Genomic DNA, 27927 nt, shown 5'->3' on the forward strand with positions numbered 1-27927 from the left:
CTAAATTATAACGAAACCAAGTTTTAAAAGGCAATCTGGCTTCATTGATCTTGTGGAATATTTAATTATGGTCAGATAATTTTGTTAACAGAATGAGATTAATGTGCCTATAGTTAAATTTAGTTAAATAAACAAATAATTCCCTGAACACTGTCAAACTAAGTCTGCACTACTATTAATCTTCTCATCGTTCCCATCACTCATCTCCTCCCACAAATGACTGTATGACTGTAACTTTATTGCTTGTATCATTACAATTTATATTGACTGGTTCCTAATATGATTTGATTGCTTATTTGTACCCCGACTATCATTAAATGATGTACCTTATGATTCTTGACCAACGTATCTTTTCTTTTATGTACACTGAGAGCATATGCACCAAGACAAATTATACTTGGCCTCCTAAACTTTTCATGAAATCTCTCAAGCAGGCATCTGAACATCTTTACTTTATGGAGTGAGTATCCCGTATGCACCTAAGATTGCTTGGCCTATACTTGGCTTTGGGAAAGAAATGGCCGCTCTTGAATCAGCATTTGGTGAAGAAGTTATGGCTGACATTAATCTTTCCTTGGATAGAGAGAACTTGACAGCAACAGGTGAGAAAGAGGAATAGCAATCTACTAAAAGATCTTAAAATGTAACTTGATTGGGATTCTAAGTTAAAGGTTGGACAAAGTCAGGGGTAGGCAAAGTTGGCTCTTCTATGACATGTGGACTTCAACTCCCAGAATTCCTGAACTAGCATGATTGGCCTAGGAATTCTGGGAGTTGAAGTCCACAAGTCATAGAAGAGCCAACTTTGCTTACCCCTGGACTAGGTGAAACGGTTGGACTAGGGCTGAGGAGATACCAAGGTCATGTCTTCCCTTGCCCATCTTACAGAGTTATGATGAGAAAAAGTGGAAGGAACACTTTATACGCTGCCTTAAGTTCCCGAACAAAAGACCGAGTGTAAAATTAACAGACATGATGCGTTCTTTGTAGATTCAGGCTGGATCAGAAACTGATATTTATTTATATAAAAAGCATACACACAGAGACATATTACATCCTGTTATCTCAGAATATATTACAGTGCCTGACCTAATGCTAGAACTTTCATAGTTCTTTAAGAAATGACTTAATGGATTATAAAGTAAAATAGAAACATGCAAATTAAGTAATATTAACACAGTATAAAAATGTATTGCATGAAAAAGCCTGTGAAAATTACATACGTTTTGAACCCGATGTTTAACTATACTATGTGACTATGACTATATTATTTAATTTGGGCCCTGCCATGAAAAAAGCTAAACTGGGATTAAAACATTCTTTTGAAAGAATCCATAAAACTGGTTTAGGGATGTCATTTCATCGTGAAACAGGTTGTACATAGGAGCTTGGGCTTATTCTTAACGGGTGTCAAAAAGTCATGATGGTACTCACAAAAGTCACAATGGACCTTGAGGCTTCATTTTTTTTAACATGTAGAAAAGAAAGAAAAGGCAGGGATTTGACTGCAAGGTTGCAGGTAACATTGATTTTTTCTGAAATCATCTGGTTGCCCCAACTCTGGGCTATGTTATACTAGTCTTTGTGCAGCTTTGCTGACATTTTGAAAAGGTCTCAAAAGAGAACTGGAACTGGGGAAATGTTTTACTATTTTCATGTATGTGCACAATTTCATATTCATATATTACATATTTGAATAATATAGTTACACAATAATATTAACCTTATTAGAGATCTAAAATTTTGAATAACTTCAACTATTGTACATAAAGTGTCTACTCTGAACACAATTCTTTCGACCAATTTCATTTTTCATTTGCTTAGTGTTATTGGTCAAAGGAAAAAGAACATTATTTAAATTATGATTATCAAACAATGCCATTGGGGAGGATGGTGTCCTTCCCGTTTTCCCCCTTAATGATGATCTTTACCTGAAAAAGGACATCCTGTCTTTCAGTGGTACTCATATCACTGATACAGATAGTCCTTAACTTATGACAACAAGTGGAAAGGCCTAGATTATGTTTTCTGTGTTTTTCTTCATTTCAATAAGATCTTTACATTTCTTAAGATTTCTTTGAAGATCATTGTAGAGATACATTAACTCCTGGATCTCTCATCTCCTCCATATCTTTATATAATTCCATCTGTCTACTGATATTTTTCCAAGCCTAAAAAGCATAACTTTCAACTATTAACATATGCAAAGATTATTTTTAGTATTGAATATATGTTTCTCTCTCTCTCTATTGAAGCTCACTTAAAGTTCAGACTCAAAATTCAGCAACAACATTGTCTTTCATTTCTTCTTTGTAGCATTTTGTAAAAAAAAAACACCCATCAACACTCTGCTTAAACAAGTTAGATTCTTGCTTCAAGTTCACAGCTGAACAGAAACCATATGCAATCTCTTGCCAACAAATCTTCCATCAACAGATGGCAGCACTGCACAGTGCACACATAAAATTTCATTTTTTTCTCCAACATACAGTAAAAATAACATAAGCAGTAAAAAAAACACAGAATCGGTGCCTAAAATAATAATAAATGATATTTGTTTGTTACATTAAACATTCAAAAAAATCCTAACAATACCTTTAATATACACTTTTTATCCTCTTCTTTACTAAATTAATTAAAATTAACTACACATGAGACATATTTCATCTACAGATAGCAATGTTATAAATTCTATTCCCTTATATTCCCTTTTTCTATTTATAATAAAACAAAAAACATCTTAACTCAATATCTAATTTAATTATTTCACCTCTGTGATAACTCCTTATCCATTGTTGCCACCAATCCTTATTTCGTCATCCGGGTCTTTAGTAAATTTAAATTAAATCATCATGTATTCCTTCAAAAGTGATTAAGAAAATTATTTCTCAATTTTTTTTAGTTTCCAACTATTCATAAAAGTTTCCCCAAATCTTATAATAATTGCACTATTCTTTATTTTGAAGTTTTAAAGTAAGCCTATCCATTTCAGCACAATCTAAAATCTTACATAATATTTCTCTTTCCGTCTGGACTTTTATTCAGCTTCCAATTTTGTTCATATTCTATTCTAGCTGCAGTTACAATATGTACAATCAAATATATTTCTTCTTTATTTAAATTTTCTGGTACAATACCTAATAGGAATATTTCTGGTTTCAATTCAGTAATCCTTTTCAGAATCTTCTGTATCCAGTGTTGAATCTCTTTCCAAAATTTCTTGGCGTCCATGCATATCTACCACATATGATAAAAAGAGCCAGGTTCATCATCACGGCCCTAAATACATATACATATATACATACATACATACATGCACGTGTATTTTATTTCTCCATAAGGTTTCCTTAATTTGAAATCTTGGTTCTCCTTTCTTCCCACTAGTGATATAATTTATTCCAAGTTTCATAATATTCAGTTTCATTTTTTTCCTTTTAATTCAAGCGTTAATCTGTCCATCTCCTCACGTTCAAGATATACAGCATTAGAAAGGTGACTGTATGACTGTAACTTGTTGCGAATATTCTAAGATTTTTATTAATATTGCTTCTTCATTGCTTATTTGACCCCTATGACAATCATTAAGTGTTGTACCACATGATTCTTGACAAATGTATATTTTATTTTATGTACGTTGAGAGCATATGCACCAAGACAAATTCCTTGTGTGTCCAATCACACTTGGCCAATAAAAAATTCTATTCTATTCTATCCTATTCTATACATGCCCCTTGTTATCCCTAGTAGGAAAAGTTCTGGCTTTAAGTCTAATTGCGTATTCAAAATTTCTTCCAACTAATGTTTTATTATTGTAATTTTTTTTGTGATTTATGGCATTCCCACCACATATAATAATAAGTACCCGGTGATGTCCCACACTTCCTACAAACCGGCAATACTTTTGTATTCATCTTTGCTAATCTTTGTTCTACTCTGGGCCTACCCAGATCAGAACAAGGAAGCACCCACTGGCATAAAAAGTCCAAAAACTATATTTAATAATGCATTGTACAAAACAAGAACAGGATTTATTTTCAATATGGCAGCATTCTTGGCTGAGACATAAGACAACGGCTGCTGGGAACCAAGTCCCATTAATCAGTTTCTGAGCTCTGATGTCTATTTTAAATGCCCACTTACTATGCTTCAGGTTTTTCTCAAATAGCTACATTTCCGCAGGATGAATTTAAAGGGAGAACAGCAGTTTACCAGCAAAGCATCTCTAGAACCACGGAGCTAGGACCTCCACCATTATGAACAGTGGAACTCCACACCTTTTTACTTTGATTCCTCACTTATATCCTATCTGGGTGTCGTCAACTGTTTCTTAGAGCTATAACTGTCTAGACTTTCTTTCATAGACTCACCTTCTAATCCTTTTCTCATAAAGATATTCCTGTCTGCTTTGTGACCTTCTGACACAGGCATCTAATAGGGGCTTCTGATCTCCCATGTCTCCCCCCTTCTCTAACTCAGACATTACCATCATTGGGGTTTCTACAGTCTCTGAAGGTTCCCCAGGTTTCTCAGGTTCCAATTCTCTCTCACTTTCTGACTCAGTTGTCAAAAACACTGGCCTAGGTTACCAAGACGGATCCAGTTCATCCTCCTCAGAATCTGTGACTAACTGAGCCGGTCGTGGACCACTCACAACAATCTTGTTGGTGGGAGATGCCACGTATAGAAATCTTTATACAAGGTAACTAAGGTCAGTTTCAAATTTCTATTCCAGAGATCTTCCTATTTGTTTAGTTTAATATTGTGTCCAAAATCTCTACTCCAAATTATCACTGTTTATTTGACCCACTCCTTGCATAAAGCTTGTCCATTTATCTAGGTCTAATTTTATTTGGTCTAACAATTTATCATAATTATCTCTTTTCAATGTGATACACCTTAGTGTAATTTGTATTCCCAAATATCTTATCTTTTTTTGTGATTTAAATATCCAAATTCTTTATTAGTTCTTGTTCTTGCCTGTTAGTCATATTTTTAACTATCATTTTGGTTTTTTCCCTATTAATTTTTAAACTGGCCAATTCTCCATGTTCCACCAGTACTTCAATTAATCTACTTCCTGATTGTAGTGGCTCTTCAATTATAAATGCTAGATCATCTGCAAAAACTTGCAGTTTGAATCTCTCCTTTTTGACTTCAAAATCTTTAATCCGTCCGTCCAACCTAACATTTCTTGTTGACACCTCTAATGAGAGTATAAATAGTAAGGGGGACAGTGGACACCCTTGTCAGGTGCCCTTTTTAATCTGAAAGTTTTCCTTTGTTTCCCCATTAATTAATCTGGCTTTCTGTCTTGAGTATATCGCTTTAAACATCGTAATGAAATTATCTCCAAGTTGCATATACAGTGGTACCTCAAGATACGAACCCCTCGTCTTACGAACAACTCGTGATACAAACCCGGGGTTCAGAAAAATTTTGCCTCTTCTTACGAACTTTTTTTGAGTTACGAATGCCAAACCCGAACTTCCGGGTTCGGCATTCGGGAGGCTGCTGGGAAGCCCCCCAGCTGTTTTAAAAGGTGACAGCCAGGCGGCGGGGCTTCCCAGCAGCCTCTGAACGCCGAACGCGGAAGTTCGGGTTTGGCATTCGGCTTCGGGAGGCTGCTTGGAAGCCGCCCGGCTGTTTTAAAAGGTCGCAGCCGGGCTGGGGGGCTTCCCAGCAGCCTCCCGAACCCCGAACTTTTGCCGAACTTCCGGGTTCGGGGTTCAGGAAGCTGCTGGGAAGCCCCCCAGCCCGGCTGTCACCTTTTAAAACAGCCGGGGGGCTTCCCAGCAGACGCCGAACGCAGAAGTTTGGGTTTGGCGTTCGGCTTCGGGAGGCTGCTGGGAAGCCGCCCGGCTGTTTTAAAAGGTTGCAGCCGGGCTGGGGGGCTTCCCAGCAGCCTCCCGAACCCCGAACTTTTGCCAAACTTCCGGGTTCGGGGTTTGGGAGGCTGCTGGGAAGCCCCCCAGCCCGGCTGCGAACTTTTAAAACAGCCGGGCGGCTTCCCAGCAGTCTCCGAACGCTGAACGCAGAAGTTCGGGTTTGGCGTTCGGCTTCGGGAGGCTGCTGGGAAGCCGCCCGGCTGTTTTAAAAGGTGACAGCCGGGCTGGGGGGCTTCCCAGAAGTCTCCCGAACCCCGAACTTTTGCCGAACTTCCGGGTTCGGGGTTCGGGAGGCTGCTGGGAAGCGCCCCAGCCCGGCTGTCACCTTTTAAAACAGCCGGGGGGCTTTCCAGCAGTCGCCGAACGCGGAAGTTTGGGTTTGGCGTTTGGGTTCAGGAGGCTGTTGGGAAGCCTCCCGGCTGTTTTAAAAGGTGACAGCCGGGCTGCGGGGCTTCCCAGCAGCCTCCCGAACCCCGAAATTTTGCCAAACCTCTGGGTTCGGGAGGCTGCTGGGAAGCCCCCCGGCTGTTTTAAAAGGCGACAGCCGGGCGGCAGCGTTTTTTTGCGAGGTTTTTTTTTTTGTTGCACGGATTAATTGACTTTACATTGTTTCCTATGGAAAACAATGTTTCGTCTTACGAACCTTTCGTCTTACGAACCTCCCCCTGGAACCAATTAGGTTCGTATTTTGAGGTACCACTGTACTTTAATTGACTAAGCATGAAGTCCCATTTAATGTTATCAAATGCTTTTTGGGCGCCAAAAAGATTAATGCCATTTGTTTTTCATTATGGGCTTCATAATACTCTAGGGCAGTGATGATGAATCTTTTTTTCATTGGGTGCCAAAAGAGTGTGCGCATGTGCTATCGTGCATGAGCGAATGCCTACCACCCACAATCCGATGCCTGGGGAATGACTTCTCGGGCACGTTGGGGGTGAACTGCTTGTAGGCAAGAGGGATGAGCTTCTTGGGCGGGCGGTGGCGGATTCAATTCTGAGGAGGAGCAGCGGCCGTGCTGCTTTCATGGTTCTCTGAGGGGACCTGCAAGGAGCTTCAGCGGGACTCACTCCAAGAGGAACAGTGACGATGGCGACAAAATTGAAGAAATCCAGATCGGGGACTGCCCTAGCACCGCACTGAGCCCTAGGGCCGGCTCTCTTTGCCCTCCCTTTCCTCCTCCTCATGAAACCTGGAATGGCGGAGAGGCAAAAGCCCGCCTGACCCACCTCCGCAAGCTCGCTCACCAGCTGTCATTGGGGAAGGCGGATGTGCGCCTCCGCCTTTCCCTCAGGTTCAAAACACAATAAAGCTAAATTAAGACTGTCAAAACATCAAAGCTGAGAAAAAAGTAACAAATCCTCTGATTGGCTGATGGCCATGTCCCCTGCGTCCAAAAGGCCAGGGCGGAAGTGCTTTTGAACCCGTTCAGCGAAAGGGCCAGGGAGAAAAGGCAGCAACCGATGGCTGGGGGGCAGAAGGCTGGGGACGGAACAGGCTCCACCAAGTGGAGGAGGCTAAAAGTCCCATTCCGTTCTATCCAGCTATATTTCAATATAGTTTTGTAAATTAATATGTATTGGCTGATTGTTCGTACAGAAACCCTTAGGTTCAGACTCCCCCCCCCCCTCCTCCAATGGTCAGGGTCACCCTTAAAAGACGTTTTCCAGAACATTTGAAATTGGAAAGGTTTCCTATGGAAATTAACATGCTTTTAATTCACATACTGGTTTCAGTATCTGTTCAATATCTATTGCACAAATAATGAACCTACATTATTTGATTGTGGAAAAAATGTATCTAGTCTTTTAAAGTTTCAACCTTGCATTTAAAGAAACTGATACATTTCAGGTAGGGATAAAAATTTACTTTTCTTAAATTTGGGCAACAGGCAGTAAAATTTTAGCTTCTCAAGCTTTTAGAAAAATCATCTAAAAGCAAATTATCATACAGGTTTGAAATTGCCAAGCTTGTCTGCTGTTAAAAAATTTCCAGTTCACATTTTGGGATGTGATTTTTTTGGAGGGTGGGATGGGGTTGTGAAATGTTTCTCCAAGGAGAACTCCAAATGGTAGAGGCAGAATAAAAGCTCAATCTGATTTCAAGAGTTTTCCACTTAAATTTAAATAAACATACAGTAATTCTAGGCCGCCAAGCTTGGAGCTATTAGACTCTAGCACCCTGACCGATGAATTCTATGCATGTTTGTAGTCTGAGTGGCAATGTCTGACTTTAAATAATTGGGGATTTGATTAATTGGATTTAGGACATTGTATTATATTGTTTTCTTTTATATGCTGTAAGTCACCCCAAGTCCCCAGAGAGGGATGGCATATAAATCCAATAAATAAATAAATGAATATTTTCCAAAAAATCTGAAGAATCTATTACTTCATGTAATCTCTCTGTCAATGTTAAAAAATTACAGTACAAGTCTCTGTGGTTGACACCTAAGATATTTGAGAACCACTTACATCCCTTTGGCATCAAATTCTACCTTTCTAGCTTAAAAATTATTATGCTTCGGGCCTAAGAATCGGAACCAAGGGAGAATCCATGCGCAGATATTTCAAACCAAAACACTTTTATATAAAGAAAAGATTTACACAGGTAGAATCATGCTTTTTAGTCCATTTTGGTAGCTCTCTCAGTGAAATTAGTTAAGAGATAATGGTGCTGGCTCCCACCCAGAGTCCAGGCCAACTTACATTGAAGAGCTAAGATCCGTCAGTCCCCAAACATATTTACAGAATTCCAGAGGTTTTTTTGTTCTTTCTCAGCTTGCTGAATCTCTGCTTGTTAGATTTAAAAGAATAACCACAGTTTCTCAGCAAGGCATTTCTGGAACTCCGGATTCAAGACCTCCATCATACAAACGTTAAAACTCCATAGCTTATTACTCAGAATTCCTCCCTTTTATACTATATGGGTGTGGTCACTGATCCCCAGAGCTAGAAATGACTAGACTTCTCCCATAGACTTACTATCTGAACTTTTCCCCCTAAAGCTTTTCCTGTCTTCTTGTAAATCTTCTAACGTGGGCATTTAATAGGGGCTCCTAATCTCCCAGGTCTTCATCTTCCTCTGAGTCAAGGGCACAGTCATTGGGGTTTCTACAGTCTCTGGAGGTTCCTCAAGTTCTAGCTCTCTCTCTCTGATTCAGCTGGCAAGAACGCTGGCCTAAGGCACCAAAACAGCCCGTTTCATCCTCCTCAGGGTCTGTCACTAATTGGCTAGGTCATGGACCACTCACAACAAAAATAACAATGGCTGAGTTCAGATACCATGTTGAGACAAAATTGCACAACCATATAATGGCTTGATGCATTTCATAAATTTAGTCAACATGTCCCACAAGCCAAAGAACTAAACACGATTTAGGATCTTGAGGAATAATAATGCGGTTGTGAAAGAATCCAGATTTGGTTGCTAAGAATTCTACATTTGGCAGCTGTCTTATTAGGCAGGCGATAATATCATCTATCTGTTTGTCCTTTGCAGAATACTCAGAATTCCAGTTTAATGCCAACTCTTCAACAGGACAAAGTCAATTATGCATCTTGGAGCCTCATATTACTGAAATTGTTGGTGAGTCAATGGCAGATATATATTCAAAGGAAATAGATAAGACTTTCAGTGGATGAGAAGTGATCTGTGCTTATTAATTACACTGGGAGTATGTTAGGATACCGGCTTGATGAGCAGCAAGCTCATGTTCGAGACCCGAGTAATGTCATGGGGTGGGGTGAGCGCCCATCTTTTACTCCAGCTCCTGAAGGGGATATGAAAAGAACCTCCAACTGAGCATATCCCGGGCAACAGTGAAATCACTGGCTAATCCTTTCCATTTGAAATCGCCCCGGGGCTTCCAACACAAGTGCAATGAGCCCAATTACACCTTCTTAGGACTATTTTTTCCCTCTTAATCCTAATTATATATCCATAGCCTGAAATGTTAAAAAGCCTAGGTTTATATTTGGAGAGATCTTTATTAAAATACAGTTTTATTATATTCAATCTATTAAAAATGGAATTTGCCCAACCATCCAACTTGTAAGTGTAGATTAAGGCAAGTTATAATGTCAAAAGGAAGGGGGAAAAAACAGCTACAACCTATCTCCCTGGTTTTTACGTACAGGATAATTTTGAAGAAACATTCAGAGAAGCATATTGGAATTATTCTGGCCAAGGAGCTATACCATGTGTACTTTAAGGCTAGATGTTATTCCAGTTTCCTTGTAATTCTGGTTAGATGCTAGCGACCCTAAAATAACACTATTTTCCCCAAATCATGAAATCACTAAATCTCTACAAGTGCTTTACCAAATCAAGCTCTTATAGCTGCACATTAATGAAGTTTGGCAAGCTTACTTTCCAGGGCAAATTCCCCAAATGTAAAGAATGGAATAGATGTTTGTTTCCCCTACAATTAAAGTACATATTTAAAATTCCCAATGTGCTCCCAAAGGCCTCAGGTATTATTTTCAGTCTTTTTAATTTTGGCAGATAATGATTTGGCGATTGGTCAGCTGACAACTGCTGAAAATGTAGCATTGGAGGATTCAGTAAACACAGAAGCAGTTTGGGAGTATCCATGGCAGTCAGACAAAGTTGTGGCCAATCTTTCAGGACCCCATCAGGATGAGAACATCTCTGTAAAAGATGAAGAGGCAAATAGCCAAAGCTCAAAACAAATTAATTACCACGATATCCAAAACAAAAATCTGTACTTTTGTGATAGGCTTAAGGACTTTCAGCAGCCACCTGTATTTGCCCAACATAACAATGTGTTCTGTGCAAGTAAAGTGCCCATGCAGAGTAAGCAGCTTAATTGGAAGCAACTGCAAATATGCAACCCATTGGTGCCAGACCAGAACAGCCAAACTAAAAATTGTTTAATAGATGATCAATGTGGAGAAAATAACCAAAGTATATCTCACCTTTCCCATGATAAAAATGCGCTTCCAAATGAAAACTCGGCTGGGCAGCATCAAAATTCCCAATCAGAAACAAGCAGTCTGATATCAGAAGCATGCTATCGAAGCAAATTAGTACCTGCTCTTCTTCAGGCAGAGAATATGATAGAAAATGTTGATGAAGCAGTTGATCCAAATTCAAGGCAAGTGACAAACCAGAGAACTGAGACTAAAAATCTGCATATTTGTGACCAGTGTGGAAAAGAATACCAGTGGCTTTCTGAACTTATCCAGCATCAGCTACTGTTTTTTGGAAGAGAAGCAGATAGACAATGCCAGCTTCATATGGACGGTGGAAATCCAAATCACTTGGCACCTGCCCCTATTCCCTTCCAGGAAAATTCAAAAATCCCCATAGAACAAAAGAACTATGCTAAGAATCTGTACAATTTTAACACTGATCAGAACGATTTTCAGTGTCATCATTTGTTAATGAAATATCCTCTACCTGTTCCCTTGGGAGGGAAAGCAGACACACAGAACCAATTTAAAATACAAGCAGGCAGTTTAAGTCAATTTCAAATGGAAAGTAAAGTTATAGAATCCTCTGAAACACTTAAACTTTGGTCAAATCTCACAACAAACCAAAGTTTCCATATTAACAGTCTGAGAATATATAAGGAATGTGGGAAGGATTTCCAATGGTCCTCTGCCCTGGCTCAATATAAAGTTGTACACTCTGAAAAAGTGAGTGGGAAACAATGCCTATCAAAGGTAGATGATCATAATGATTCGTCACTTGGTCTTATGGATTTTGACCAACCGCCCCATCTGAAGATAAACCAATTGACTGAAAAAAACAAACCCTATGCATGTGGTCACTGCGGTAAAAACTTCAAGTGGCCTTCTGATCTTGCTCGACATAAACACATACATTGTAGAAAAAAATTAATGACAGGCAAGGGCACCAAATCCAACAAATCCTATATTTGTAGTCAGTGTGGAAAAAATTTCCAGTGGCCTGAGGTTGCCCAACATAAATGCACACATTCTAGAAAAAAATTACTGAGGGGCAAGGGCACCAAACTCAACAAATACTACACACGTAGCCAATGTAGAAAGAACTTCCAGTCGCTTTCTCAACTTGCCCAACATAAACACACTAATTCCAGAAATAAATTAGTGAAGGGCAGGTATAGCAGGCTCATTAAGGCTTGTATCTGTGATCAGTGTGGAAAAGGCTTCAAGTGGCCTTCTGATCTTGCCCGACACAAACGGACTCATTCCAGGAAAAGAATACTAAGAGACAAGGGCATCAAACTCAGCAAATACTACACATGTAATCAATGTCGAAAGAGTTTCCAGTTGCCTTCTGACCTTGCCCGACATGAACAAATTCATGCAAGAAGTAGATTAGTGACTGGCACGAAGAGCAAGCTCAGTAAGTCGTGCATCTGTAAGCATTGTGGAAAAGGCTGCAAGTGGCCTTCTGACCTTGCCCGACATGAACACACTCATTCTAGAAAAAAAATACTGAGAAGCAAGGGCACCAAACTTAACAAATACTACACATGTAGCCAATGTCGAAAGTGTTTCCAGTCGTTTTCTCAACTTACCCGACATAAACAAATTCATGCAAGAAGTAGATTAGTGAGTGCCAAGTACAGCAAGCTCATTAAGTCCTATATCTGTGGTCATTGTGGAAAAGGCTTCAAATGGCCTTCTGACCTTGCCAGACATGAACACACTCATTCTAGAAAAAAAATACTGAGAAGCAAGGGCACCAAACCTAACAAATACTACGCATGTAGTCAATGTCGAAAGCGTTTCCAGATACTTTCTCAACTTACCCGACATGAACAAATTCATGCAAAAAATAAATTAGGAAAGTGCAGCAAGCTCATTAAGTCCTATATCTGTGGTCATTGTGGAAAAGGCTTCAAATGGCCTTCTGACCTTGCCCGACATGAACACTCTCATTATAGAAAAAAATTAATGAGAGACAAGTACATCATTCAACACAACATATATTCATAATCAAAGGTTAATAATGAAAGTGGAAAAGGTTTTCAATGGACTCCTGGCCTTGCCTGACATGACCACATTCATTTTAGAGAAATGTCACATTGAAATAAATGCATGAAGCTTGAAAAGCTGTTTGCTTGTGCAGTAGTACCTCTATCTAAGAACGGCTCTACTTACAAACTTTTCTAGACAAGAACTGGGTGTTCAAGATTTTTTTTAGCCTCTTCTCAAGAACCATGTTCCCCTTACAAACCCGAGGCTCCAAAACTATAACCGGAAAAGGCAGGGAGAAGCCTCTGTGGGACCTCTAGGAATCTCCTGGGAGGAAACAGGGCTGGAAAAGGCAGGGAGAAGCCTCCATGGGGCCTCTCTAGGAATCTCCTGGGAGGGAACGGGGCCTCCACCCTCCCTGTGGTTTCTCCAATTGCACACATTATTTATTTTTACATTGATTCCTATGGGAAAAATTGCTTCTTGTTACAAACGTTTCGAAAGAGCCTGGTCACGGGTTGAATTAAGTTCGTAAGTAAAGGTACGACTGGACTTGGTGTGGCAAGAACTTCCAGAGGTGTGTGACCCCTTCTTCAACTTACTGTATTGTTTGGAGTATAAGACGCACCGGAGTATAAGATGCACCTAACTTTTAGAGGTGGAAAACAAGGAAAAAAGTATTCTGAATTAAATGGTGTAGTAATATATTATTTAATAAAATACCAGTGTAGCAGAATACATTTTACAAAAATGTATACTTTTTACAAACGTACACTTTTTACAAACTTCCAACTTGACAGCTTTAAGACTTGTGAACTTCAATTCCCAGAATTCCTCCTCCAGTCATGCTAGATTGGGTAATTAGAAGGCAAAAAGAACTCAATTTTTGGGTTTTTCTTTACAATAATTGGGTAGGCAAAAGCTCTGGGAAGCCTGCAAGGAGCTCCTGAGTGTAGGGGATGGCAAAATTTCCCCCATTTTTGTGAAAAACGGGGCATTTTTTAATTCCCCCACTCCCCAGGAGCACTCTGCAGACCCTCTGCTCATCAAATAGATTAAATATTAAATAAGATTGAACAGACCATTGTATCATATTGCATCCACTACTTTAGAAATAAATTCATCTGTAGTAAGAATAATGACATTCAGTTGTATCTTGGTATGCTATTTTTCAAAATGAACTGCAGATAAGCCATACTCTACTTTTCAGAAAAAGGATAGTTCAGAAATATAACTTACTATATTTTTCAGTGTATAAGATGCACCTTTTTATCTCAAAAAAGTGCGTCAAAACACCAAATGTTGCATGGCGAGGGGGGAATTGGGCGATGCCGGCAACTGTGACAACAGGTGGAATTAGAGAGCTGATTCTATCTGAGAAAGAGCTGCCGCTGCCATTCCTTCTCACAGCAGTCAGCAGAGGCTTTTATGTAGTCAGGTAGTGGCAGCTTTTCACGCAGTTTGGTGACGGTGGCTAGCAGCGGCAGTTGGCCTCCCCCACAGCCACCAAAACATTGGAAAACTGCTGCTGCCACCACTGCCGCACCACAAAGCCGCCGCCGCTGGCAACTTCTGCTTCTCCAGTGTGCAAGCTTCAGCCTCCACCCTCTTGAATGCAGCTTCCTCCCTCACCATGTGGCTAGCTGACAGGAAGGATGTTCATGTCCAGCAGCCTCAGCTGGCACTGGCTGCTGCATCGCCTCCAACTGCTGGTCCTGCACCTCAAACCTTTTTTCCATAGCTTTTCATTGCTGGCCTCTTATCTACTCCTTTGTGTTTAATTTGATATTAGGGTGGATAGTTTTTGTTATTTTTTAGACAGCTTTTTGGTGTGTCTGGAAACACACCCCAGTTGCCATTCTGAGCTTGGGATTTTAATTGTGCCCAATCATTCTGCTAGGTTCACATAGAGATACTGTGAGAGTTTTATGTCAGAGAAGCAATGCTGCTCTAAGTGCTGCATTTGTTTCTTGTTTCTCTCCTGTTTTCTTGGAGAAAACAGTGCAGTTGGGGAGGGGAATGAGATGGATTTTCTATTGGACTTTAGTTGTTTCTCTTTGCTAGATTAGGGATGAGGGCCAAAAAATCAGCTAGGGAGGAGAAAAAAAAATCCCAAATGGCAATTTAGGAATTTTATTATTTTCCAAGCTGACCCCTGAGTTAGGGGTGCAAAGGTCTTCAAACCTGGCACGTTTAAGGCTTGTGGACTTCAATTCCCATTTCTGAAATAGCATGACTGGAAGAGGAATTCTGGAAGTTGAAGTCCACAAGTCTCGAAGCTGTCAAGCTTTTTGTAAAAAGTGTAAATGGTTTTTAAAAATATACATGGTTGTAAAAAGTATTCTGCTACAATGGTATTTTATTAAACAATATAATACTACACCATTTGGTTCAGAATACCTTTTTCCTTGTTTTTCCTCCTCTAAAATCTTGGTGCGTCTTATAATAATAGTTTAATAATAATTTATTAGATTTGTATGCCGTCCCTCTCCGCAGACTCGGGGCGGCTCACAACAACAATAATAACAATATACAATGTAACAAATCTAATATTAAAAGAAAGTATTTAAAAAAACCCATCATTTAAAAAACATACAATACAAGCATACCATATCTAAAGTCTATAAGCCTGGGGGAGATGTCTCAATTCCCCCATGCCTGGCGATATAAGCAGGACTTAAGCAATTTATGAAAGGCAAGGAGGGTGGGGGCAGTTCTAATCTCTGGGGGGAGTTGATTCCAGAGGGCCGGGCCGCCACAGAGAAGGCTCTTCCCCTGGGGCCCACCAGATGACATTGTTTAGTCGACGGGACCTGGAGAAGGCCAACTCTGTGGGACCTTATCGGCTGCTGGGATTTGTGTGGCAGAAGACAGTCCTGGAGATATGCTGATCCAATGCCATATAGGGCTTTATGGGTCATTATCAACACTTTGAATTGTGACCAGAAACTGATCGGCAGCCAATGCAAGCCACGGAGTGCTGGAGAGACGTGGGTGAACCTAGATAACCCCACAATGGCTCTTGCAGCAGCATTCTGAAGTTTCCGAACACTTTTCAAAGGTAGCCCCATGTAGAGAGTGTTGCAGTAGTCAAACCTCGAGTTGATGAGGGCATGAGCGACTGAGCAGTGACTCCCTGTCCAGATAGGGCCGCAACTGGTGTACCAGGCGAGTCTGTACAAATGCCCTCGCTGCAGCCGAAAGATGATGTTCCAATGTCAGCTGTGGATCGAGGAGGACACCCAAGTTGTGGACTCTCTCCAAGGGGGGAGTAATTCCTCACGTAGAATAATGGATAGACAGATGGAATTGTCCTTGGGAGGCAAAACCCACAACAGTCACTGTCTTGACGCTGAGAAGCCCCGCCGCCCGGCTGTCAGCTTTTCAAAAGATCCGCGGAGCTGTCGGGCCAGTCGGGAGGCTCAAACGGAGGTGGGGAATCCCAATAGGGAATTCCATGGGTGGAGCTTTGACATCACGAAGACGTCCTTCCTGGCCGGCCGAAACATGGACTCCAGGAAGGACGTCTTCATGATGTCAAAGCTCCGCCCATGGAATTCCCTATTGGGATTCCCCACCTCTGTTTGAGCCTCCTGACCGGCCTGACAGCTCCGCGGCTCTTTTGAAAAGCTGACAGCCGGGTGGTGGGGCTTCTCAGCGTCCTCCTGAACCCAAACGCCGACCCCGAACTTTTGCTGAACTTCTGGGTTCGGCGTTCAGGAGAATGCCGAGAAGCCCCCCAGCTGTTTCAAAAGGCGACAACCAGGCGGCGGGGCTTCTCAGCAGCCTCCCGAACGCCGAACCCGGAAGTTCAGCAAAAGTTCGGGTTTGGTGTTCGGGTTCACGAGGATGCCGAGACCCCCCCGGCTGTTTCAAAAGGCGACAGCCGGGCGGCGGGGCTTCTCGGCGGCCACCCGAACTCGAACTTTTGCCAAACTTCCAGGTTCAGCGTTCGGGCGGCAGGTTCGTAAGACAGAAAAAGTTCAGAAGAAGAGGCAAAAAATTTCCGAACCCCAGGTTCGTATCTCGATTTGTTCGTATGGCGAGGGGTACGTATCACGAGGTACCACTGTACTAATTAGTAACAAAAATACAGGGAATAGTTGATTGGCTAGCAGTTCTTTAAGCAAATCAGCAGCAGATGGCGCCAGACTTTAAGTTGGCAGAGTTCCAGAAAAGTCAGAGTCAGTGGGAGTGTCCAAGTCCCCAAGTACGGTGATCTCTCTGGTGCTGGCCGCTGCCACCGGCCAGCACTCCCCATTCCTATTGGTATACCTCTGACTCCAATGTCTCTGCAACACCCCCAGCTTTTGTCAGACATTCCGGTCATCCTCTGATGTCTGCTGTTCTTTTGGGGCGACATCTCTGGCTCTCCTCGTTCTCTGCGAACCCTGCACAATCTCCAGATAGCCTCCAAACAGCCTCCACTCAGCCTCAGCAAATTTGTTGATATCCCTCTCCTCTTCCACAACGACCTTCTCCATTTCGAAAACGTCAGTTCAGTTCGGCTTTCCACACTGTCTCTCCTTCTGACAGTCCCTCCGATGCTGGGCACCCCCACCATTCGGCGCCCCAGCGTCCCAGGTCCGTCTAGTCCGGAAGGCCAGGCTAATTTGGCTGTTTCCGGCTCCGTTACCCAATTTTTAAAGCTGAGTCCCTCGGTCTCTTTTAGAACTGAGTCCCTCGGTCTTTTTAGTCTCTCCGTGTGATCTCTCTCTCTGTGCGCTCTCTGCACGGTAGGTGGCTCAGCTGTCAATAATGGCTGCCATTTTCCGAGCCTCAGCTGATCGGCTCTCAACACTCTTGTGGCGAAAATTAATCAGAAAATGCCGCGAGGGAGAAAACCAGATTGAATTTTCCGAGGCTAGGGCTTCTCACCTCTCTGGAACTGCTAACAAGCTGCTGGGCTAAATCGATTTTTCCCTCAATGTTTGTGATCTTATACCGTGGTCCAGCGGAGCAGCAGTCTCCTCCCTCCTTGCTGCCCCACCGGAACCAGTGTGTCTTATACACTGAAAAATACAGTACTATTCAGTATTAGAAAAAAGCATGTTTTGGAATGCCTTTATGAAATCCCAATTTTGAAAGGAAGTTCTTCACTGGATAGACATGCCAGAATTTAAAACTCATTTTTTAAAAGGTCAACACTATGATATAATTCTTGATATGATCATGAAGAATTTTATTGATATATGCATCACATTGTGCATTGCATCATTGAACTGCCTGCTACTGCCTCTTCAAAAAGCATCATCTTTCCACAGTTTCATTTCTTGATAGGAAATTGAAAATTTACATTAATAATGACATAATAGGCAAACTACAAGGTCATAATCAAAGTTCAAATCATATGTGTAAGTGCCTTCAGGCAATGTATAAAGAGGACTTAATGGGACTACACTTTCTATAACATAAGAAAAACTCTCAGTAATAGAAAAATAGGTCAAAGGTGGTGAGAATTATGCTTTGATGTTTAATTAAACTAAGCTTTTCAAACTTAGCGACATTAAAATTCCCAGAATTCTCTAGCCAGCCATGGTTGAAGCTTGGAGCCAAATTGCCAGGTTTGAAAAAACATTGAATCAGATGATCTCTAAGGTCACTTCCAACCTTAGGCTAGACAAATAATTCCTAAACTTAAAATGTGCATGCTTTTAAAATGCAATGTATTTTTAAAATTGTAATAAAATATTTTAAGAATGAGATTTCAAATGAACTGCTTAGTTCACTGAGGCAGGATGGTGCAGCATTAAGAATGCAGTACTGCAGGCTGCTTCTATTGACTGCCTACAATTTGGCAATTCAAATCTCACCAGGCTCAAGATTGACTCAGCCTTCCATCCTTTGGAAGTGGGTAAGAGGAGGACCCAAATTGTGGGGGGCAATATGCTGATTCTATAAACCCAAGACAGGACTGTAAAGCACTAAAAATAGAGTTATATAAGTGCTATTGCTACTTGTGTCCTTCCTAGACAATACATTGGGAGCTGGATAATTGCTACTTCATCAAAGATTACCAGTAGCCAATAAAGATCCACCTTTTGCTGGTATAGACATTATCCATTGGTGAGAGATTGTCTCAACTTCCATTATTGCCTTGCAGCAAGGAATCCTGACTTATCTTTTCAAAGGTGTTGCCCTTTTCCCCTTTTGAGATACTTTTGGATCCTCTTCTAAAGACATCATGTTCCCTTCACTCTTGCAGAAGGAATGTCAGAACTGGAAAAATCTTTTCTTAGATTTTCTGCATATGGAGAAACAACTACTCACCGGAACACCATGTCTAGGAAGAACTTCTACAAGATGTTGAAGGAATGCGGTGTGATGGATGGGAAAATCATGACTGGAACCGATGTACTCATTGCTTTCAATGAAATCAAGTGAGCTTGGAATGATAGCTGTAAGAACATTGCAACAAACTTGCAGGACTACTGAAAACACTAAAATTATTTACTAATTGTTCATGGCAGGCTCTGTTTAGCCCACAGATACTGTTTTCTGCACCTACGACAATACTAAGATGATATCCTGCCTTTTTATAGCCTTTTTGTGTCATCTACATCTCTGAACCTTCATGAAAAATACAGATTCCTCAGAAAGATGTATTCAAATGTGTAAAATAAAATGCATATACTGTATAGAAATTATAAGGAAACAAATTGTGTTCAAAATTCAATTAATCAAAGTATTTTTTAATTAACATATCAGTAATATAATAGTAACATGTTTCTTCAATACAAGATACAGCTTTTTATAGTTTAAACAGTGAGATTTATTGAAGCTAAAACATTTTTGGAGTCTATAGGCCATCATTTAACTGTGTTGCTTATTTGGAAAGCTAAATTTCAGTTAAGGCTAGTGAAAATAAAAATTGAAACACTTTTCCCATCCAAGTTCACAGAGATGTATTTATCCCAGAGATTAAAGCCCTAATCTTAGAGGCTTATGTGATTTCAGCCGCCTGTGGTTTACAGCAGCAGTGCACAATGTTTGAAGGAACAGAGAGTATAATTCAGCTCAGTTTCCCAGAAGGAACAAAGATAAAATTTTCATTCTCTTTTTATTCTGTTTTTAGGGGTTTAGGTAGCAAAAGAAACGGGAGGCTGTAGAATGCTAATCATCCCTATTTTCAGTCTTGAAATATCTCAATCTCAAAATGCCTTGCATTTTAGGCTGACTTCAGCCATTTTTCAAAGTTTTGGCAGCTTTAAGGATGGGTATGGGAATTGCATGCAAGAATAAATTGCTTACCCCTGCGTCACAGTTTAGGGGGAAATGAAAATTCACTAGCATATGGTTAATTGATTTCCCACTCTGTCACCTACAGGTTTAAGGGGGCCAACCATATTAACTATGTTGAGTTTTTGCAAGCCATTAAATTTCTGAGCAGAAAGTGCTTCAAGGAACCATCTCAAGAGGAAGCCCTGCAGGCCATGTTGAAGTTAATGGAGGGGAAAAAGCCATCCAACCTGGAAGAATAAGCAAGTGAAGGTTCCTTTGTACCAGGAGAGACAGCCTGATTTCAAAACTATACATTTGAATTACTTGAGTAAAAAGATGTAGTTTGTTCTTTTTTCCATTGGTATATAGGAAATAAGTATAGAATGGGATGCAAGGAACAGAATTCAGTACTTTGAGATCAAATGTTTTTAATCTGTTTGCAACAGAGGAATCTACTAAAATGTCAGAAACCATATAGGGAATCATATCCTTCGTTGTAGGCAAAATAAATTATAAAAACAAAATGCAAATAAACATTTTCTTTGCACAAAGTACACAAATTGGTGTGCTGTTGAATTTATCTGTTGGTAGATTTAAGTAATTTAAGCCTTTTGTAGCAATAGGCCTGAGCAGATAAGCTGTCTATTTTCCTGCTCCCAGTTAAAGTTGCCACCACTTATCCTGGGATTAGTTTTATCTGGTGTCCACTGTCTTAACTCTGGCACATGAGTGAGACAACCACTGACATAAACTAGGCTCCTTACTGGCAAGTAAGGAAGGAAATGAAATAAATTATTTTTGCATCCCTTATTTATTTTTCCACCTTCCATATTTTTCAGGTTAACTGTCCCAACTCTTATTATAATAAAAGAAAATAAGCCATTGTAAATAATTACATGCACATATAATTAAAACCTTTCCTTCCTTCCTTCCTTCCTTCCTTCCTTCCTTCCTTCCTTCCTTCCTTCCTTCCTTCCTTCCTTCCTTCCTTCGCACTACACTAAAAGGAATCAGGATTTATTTTGCATCAATACTAATATTCAAAGAGTTATAAAGCTAGCACAGAAATCTTTGTATAATTTGTCAAAATGTTATTTCATGGTCATGCAATGATGGTGATTTTTCTCGAGCTTCTTCCTAAAAAATGATATGTAGCTGGAATCTGAAATGCCAAGAAATTTTGAAGCTAATCAACCTTCTTATCACAGGCCATCTGTAGTTGAAAGGAAATCAGATTACCAAAGTGAGATCAGCCATGATGTCATAGATAACTTGATAAAGTCACAATTCCCATTGTAAAGTAAATTCCTATGTCCCTGGTGGTTCAAACTCAAAGCAGGCCTTGTCCTTCCTAGGAGGAACATAATCAAGAAAGAGTAAGGCAGGGGGCCCCAAGACCATTTTGGTAAGTCCATCTTTGAACCAATTATAATCGGAAGAAAATCCTCTATACTTCATTTCACAGCCTTGCTGCCAGGAAGAGATAGGTTATACTTGAACATTCCCCTGTCAAATCTATCATATAGGATTGTTATGAATAGACAAATACTAGTCATGAATGTCAAGATGTATACAATAAAAATATCTCTATCCCTTTCTGACTGAAAGAGTTTTGAAGGAAACTCTTCAAAGCTGGACCATCCCATTTTGTGCCACTCCCATTTTTGGCTATTTCAAAATTATTATTAATACAGATATGAAGGCAGAAAATACGCAGACTAGGCCCAGGTTCTTCTCACAGAGCTCCTGTAACTGCTTCCTGAGCCTGTATTCTACCTAAAATTATGTAATACAGCTTGCAGTAATCAGTTATGCAAAGGTTTTTGAGAGGATTAAGGACGTGGGAAAAGGATGGCTCTTTGTATGTAGGAAAAAAATGATTTTAGTTATAGATTGTGTTGCTCTGATTGTTTGAGGAGGGATTATTTTTCTTGGTTACATTGGACAATTAATAGTAAAATTGATGAGATCCAGAATCTAATTGCCATTCACAAAGTAAACTCAGAAGGGTTGCTCTGTCTTACGGTGTTTTTAAAAATTAAAATATATATGCAGATCATGGGTTGAATTGTGCTGTTTCCTCTGTCTTGCCTTTTTTGATCCTCCCCCCTGGGGGCTGTGAACTGATGCAATCTCCAAAACATATAGCTATGGAATCCACAAATTATCTATATACAACATTTAAAGTTACATCTTTTATCAGTTCTAAATTTTAGTACTTTGAGGAAGGGGGAAAAATTCCTATTGTGCACGATTTTTCTATATTGTATAGTGCTATAAGATGTCTCCTTTCATGCCTAGTTTAAAAGTTTCAGGCACTGTTGTCTTTGTTTCTATGAAAGTTATGGTAGCCCCTAAATAATTTAGTTGCATTTCTTTGTACTTTCTTAGCACTACAATATCCTTTTTAAAAAAAAAAAAAATGTGGCAACCAGATTTTCACACTAAGAGACAAATGTGGTTGCATCGTAAATGATAAAAGGACTATTACTATAATGCTGATTTATTTTTAGTCCTCCTTCTGGTACCAAACATGGGGCTACTTCTGAAGAGTATTCAGAAACTTCAGATCGTGCAGAATGTGGCCGCGAGAGCAATTGTGGGCCTTTCTCGATTCACCCACATCTCATCAACACTCCGCAGCCTGCATTGGCTGCCGATTAGTTTCCGGTCACAATTCAAAGTGTTGGTAATGGCCTATAAAGCCCTACATGGCATCGGACCAGAATACCTTTGGGACCATCTTCTGCTGCATGAATCCCAGCGGCCGATTAGGTCCCACAGAGTTGGCCTTCTCCGGGTCCCATCGACTAAACAATATCATCTGGCGGGCCCCAGGAAAGAGCCTTCTCTGTGGCGGCCCCGGCCCTCTGGAATCAACTCCCCCTGGAGATTAGAACCACCCCCATCCTCCTTGCCTTTCGTAAGTTGCTGAAAACCCACCTATGTTGCCAGGCATGGGGTAATTGAGATATCCCCTTGCTAATGTGATTTATGTATGGTATTAAGAATTGGATTTGTTACATTGTTTATTATTGTTGTGAGCCGCTCCGAGTCTTTGGAGAGGGATGACATACAAATCTAATAAATTATGATTATGATTATTATTATCATCATCATCATCATCATCATGAAACTTGGTTCCTCTCCACTTTTTTATTTATCCTTCCCAACTGCATCCCAAATGGCTCAACTTTGCCTAAGCCCCAGTACTCTGATCCAGTGTTCCTCAACCTGAGCTGGGAAATTCTGGCAATTGAAGTCCTTGCTGAATTAAGAAACACTGTTGTAGTCAAAATCATGAGACCCAAATGATTGAAAATAATTGCAAGACAGACATGATTTTGAGAATCTGGCAATACTTTTCACTCATGACTAAACCAGAGTCCAAAACAGAAAAAGAAAAGGGCAAAACAGAGGGCAAAACAGAAAAACAAAATTCTGAGCTTTATTTTATGTATAAAATGGAACCAGGATTACTACTGAGTACACAGATAAACCTTCAACAGTCCTCTAAAAGGAGGCAAATTACAAGCTATCTGCAAGGAATATAAATCCTTCCATCCTCTACCATCCTGTCAAAGCTGAAGAAGCTTCTTGGATAAGAAATGAAATGTGTTGAAAGAAACAACAAGAAAATTCAGTTGCCTCTTCAAAAAGCAACTTTGGGAGAACCATGACCTGGATAACTGAGAGTCCCTACTATTTTATAGATAAGCATACATTTTCTGCAATATGACTTTTTAAAATGTATGTTTTAAAATGTATGTTCCTTTATCGATTTCAATAATTGTACTGTAACACTACAAGCTGATATCTCTTGGGTTTACACTCTATCTGCCCCTGAAATTGTCATTTACATATTTTCTTACAGAAAGAGATACTTAAACATTAGAAACAGAGGCAGCACTAGAAATTGATCAAATACTGATACGTCATATTTTTAACCCAGGACGAAATTGCTTGTGATGCCTTTTAATGAAAAATGTTCCTTCAACCTAATGCATTGCATTCTAATTTAACGGATTGTGATTATATTTCTTCATCAAAGTGATTAAGTGCGAGAGTTTGACATTGGACTTTCTTTTAGCTGCCTGCATTGCTATAACAAAAGGAAACAATTCATATTGTTTTCTGATTTTGAACATGAAAGAAACAAACAAATCTTGATGACCAATAGCAGATTGATTGATGGGATAAGAGATCCCATCTTATCTTCTTCTCACTCATCCTGCTTTTTCCTTCCCCATCTTTTAGTCATAATTTGTAATTCTATTTGTCCTAAATTACAAATTAGTTTTTTTCATTCTCATCAATAAATTTTCTGTTTTGAACCATAACTATACCTGGTGCCCCCAAATATTTGCAAATGCTATATTTTTAAATTCTGGCAAGAAGGCTTAAGGTTACTTGTTCTGAATTTTATTTTTCTGCTTTGCCCATTATAAAAATATACTGTATACTGTATATGTATTTGCTCTATTAAAGAAAGTCACTTCTCAAAGTCCACCTGCTTCCCTCCCATTTCTTTGAAAGCTTTCTCTTAATCAATGGAATGTATTCAATTCTCTCTAGATTCTTCAATGTTAAAGGTTTTTGTATAACTTTTAACTCTACTGAATTCCAAATGATAGTTCATGTACATTGTGTGTCATAAGCCTAAAACAAATATCCTGCAATGAATTGATAGTTTTATTTTCAGTCGAATGGAACACCTGGAAGATTAATGTGCTAATCATTAATGATTAATGATGCAAGATCCTAGTGCAACTGGCACTGTAGTTGTTTCTAGTTTGGAGAGCTTGTTGACTGTATTTTGTGATATTTTGTGAAGTATGGAAATCAGGAGTCCAAGCAGTTCAAATGAGTACATGGCTTTATTGCAAATTTAAGGTCTCTGCTAGAATCTGAACTACCAACAATAAAAGAAAATTGGCAGTAGATAAAAGTCAACAGAATTCAATGTGGGCTGGACTTAGATTCTCAGTGGGCATGCAAGAACTCAAGACTGCTGATGGGTTTGACCCCTCCCTGAGGTTCAACCTGGTCATCTATTTATTTTCTGTCATTTCAGAATTTATTTATTTATAGCTGTATATGAGCATAATGCATACGGGATCAAATTCTGTAGAATTTCTTGGCTGGGACTCTGATGAACTTATGAGAATATCCTGAAAGTTCTTTTGGTTCCTCCTTTTGTTTCCTTTTCCCAAGTGCAGAAGGATGTCAGAACTGGAAAAAGCCTTCCGCAAATTTGCTGTGTATGGAGACACAGCTGCCACAGGCAGTGACATGACAGGCAAGAACTTCTCCAAGATGTTGAAGGAATGTGGTGTAATGGATGGCAAAGCAGTGACCAGCACTGATGTGGACATTGTCTTCAATAAAGTCAAGTGAGCTAAAGGTTTGGGGTGTATGTGTGTACAGTATATATTTTTGGGCTGTACGTGTATATATATTTGTGGACAGGCATCCAACCTCAATAAATCTAATGTGTAAATAGTTACTGCTGCAACATTGCTTTTCTTTTTAAGTTGTATGGTAGATAATTTTGTTGAATTCAAGACATATTGTCATGTCCCTTCACTGAAAATTAGAGATGCCTTTTCTTTTGGGGGGTATAAAATTTTATTGTTTTTCCACACCTTGCAGAGATTCAAATTCACATTCTCAAATTAAAATACAATACAATATAATATCAAAGGCCAAATTCTTAATCTATTTTTCCTGATTATTTATCCAATTTATTCTGGTACATATCATTCATCCTGTGCTACCTCCTTTTCAAATACACTATCATTTGGATTTCAGATATTATTTGCCTTCATTTAAAGTGCTATTAGCTATCTAAATTTCTCTTGGCTATTTGCTGTTTTTCAAAACTATGCTGTCGTGCTTCAGTCCATTTCTTGCATTCTTACTTAACTCATTCCTGCTTTTTAAACCCTCATTTTATTGTAGCTGCCCTTAACAGAAGAGATTTCCAAATTTACTTCTGTTTAAATCCCAGGAAGGAAAGAAAAAAAAATACAATTCACATCATATCTTAATCTAATTATAACAATATCAATATACATAGGAGGAATGGTTGTTACTAAAGATTTAAAATGTATTTCCTACTTGCTTCATTCTTTTCATTTCTTTCATTATACCGGTATATCATTTCTGCTAAAGTTAAAATCATTATATATCATATTGTTCCATTATTTTTCAAGAAAAGTATCTTCCATTAGAAAACCCAATATAGTAATAGTCTTCCCTAATCTATATATTTTCCACTGCCATTCTTAGTGTAATAGTCTTCCCTAATCTATAAATTCTACTGCCAATCCCAGTGTAATAATAATAATAATAATAATAATAATAATAATTATTATTATTATTAATTCGATTTGTATGTCGCTCCTCTCTGAAGACTTTATCTTCCCTAATTTATGCGTCACTGTCATACCCAGTGTAATAATCTTCCCTATTCTAATTATTTTCACTGGCAATTGCAGCGTGATAATCTTCCCTAATCTATACATTTCCTTAATCTATATATTTTCCCTATTCTATATATCTTCCACTATCAAACTCAGTGTGACAATCTTCTCTAATCTATTTGATTCAACTGTTCCTTACTCTGTCTGTCTTTCACTGTCATACCTAACATAATCAATACTAGTTATTATCACATATTAATCCTCCTTTAATAATCATAACTTGTATTATATTATATCCTTTTCCCCCTTTCCCCCTATTTTATTTATAACTATAAATCACATAATCAATTTATAATTCAAACAATCAATAAAAATATCAAGGGTAATATTCATCCAAAATAAACATAGCCATTTTTGATTTTCTCATCCATAATAATCATAATAACCATAACTGTTCAATTTTCAGATTCATAACCATTTGAATTTTCACTCCTTATTCAATCCTTCCATTTTAACATTTTTATCATTTATTTATTTGTTTATTATTTCCCCCAATTATAAACTCCAATAAAATTAAATCATTAATAATTACAATTCATTATACATAGTCATCTGTTGATGTAGCCTTACAATAAATTAGGATCAGTTCATCCCTGTACATGTTGTCTAGACTAGATCAATTTTCCCATAATGTAAGTATTTCATCATTCTTTCTTTTTGGTGTATTTTATTTAGGTTGCAGCTCTTCCTCTTGTCTTCCAAGGTCATTTTCACTTGACAGGAAGGAATCACTATCCTCCTTTAATTATACTGTCTATTTAAAAAGAATATGCAAATAAAAACCTACTATAAAGAATGTTATAGCAGAGTAACATCAGAACTAGACATTACTTTCCTGACATGCCATCTTCTGTTTGTAAATAATTGTGGACTTTCCAACCTATATTTTATTAATTAGACAATTATTCTCCCCCACTTTATGTTTGATTAATGGGATAATTGTCTTGAAATAATTGTTGTTTATAACACTATCTTCTTTGTAAATTCTTGTATGCCTTGTTCGGGGTTTGTCTTATACAGAGGGTACAAGTTGATGTGTTTGTGTATTTTCAGGGCCAAGACTGCTCGCAATATCACATATCCAGAATTCCAAGAAGCAATTAAAGAACTGAGTACTAAACGTTTCAAAGGAAAATCTGCAGAGGAGGCTTTGCACGCCACTCACCAGTTGATAGAGGGCAAGGAACCAGGCAATGTAGGAGTGACGGTGAGTGAAGAGCTCCCTACAAGTGAACGATGCAGCCAGTCAATGATGCTGCAGGGATATCTGAGCAAGACCTATTCAGATTTATTTATACATTATTTAACTATAATCTCTCACATCTATGCCTACTTTTCCTTTGTTTACTTATTCATTAATGTACTTATTTCTTTGGATTTATAATTCCTGACGGACTCTGGGTG

General features: G+C 39.2%; 1 protein-coding gene across 5 annotated transcripts in view; it reads left to right on the forward strand.

Moving 5' to 3' along the window:
* The window catches only part of TPPP2 (tubulin polymerization promoting protein family member 2), a 37448-nt gene that overhangs the window by 3741 nt on the left and 5780 nt on the right, over positions 1-27927 (forward strand). Inside the window, exons 2-7 of one of the 5 annotated variants that reach the window (XM_070726734.1) lie at positions 435-602; positions 9387-9473; positions 10392-12242; positions 19023-19197; positions 25258-25431; positions 27577-27730. In XM_070726734.1, the coding sequence (XP_070582835.1) occupies positions 518-602; positions 9387-9473; positions 10392-12242; positions 19023-19197; positions 25258-25431; positions 27577-27730 (2526 nt within the window). In that variant the 5' untranslated portion in view covers positions 435-517. Of the gene's footprint in view, positions 1-434; positions 603-9386; positions 9474-10391; positions 12243-19022; positions 19198-20144; positions 20593-24865; positions 24932-25257; positions 25432-27576; positions 27731-27927 lie in introns of those variants that run through there. The other 4 variants (XM_070726737.1, XM_070726735.1, XM_070726739.1 and 1 more) reach the window with 4 other exon arrangements.

The sequence above is a fragment of the Erythrolamprus reginae genome, chromosome Z, assembly GCF_031021105.1.
Source record: "Erythrolamprus reginae isolate rEryReg1 chromosome Z, rEryReg1.hap1, whole genome shotgun sequence".
NCBI classification, from domain to species: domain Eukaryota; kingdom Metazoa; phylum Chordata; class Lepidosauria; order Squamata; family Dipsadidae; genus Erythrolamprus; species Erythrolamprus reginae.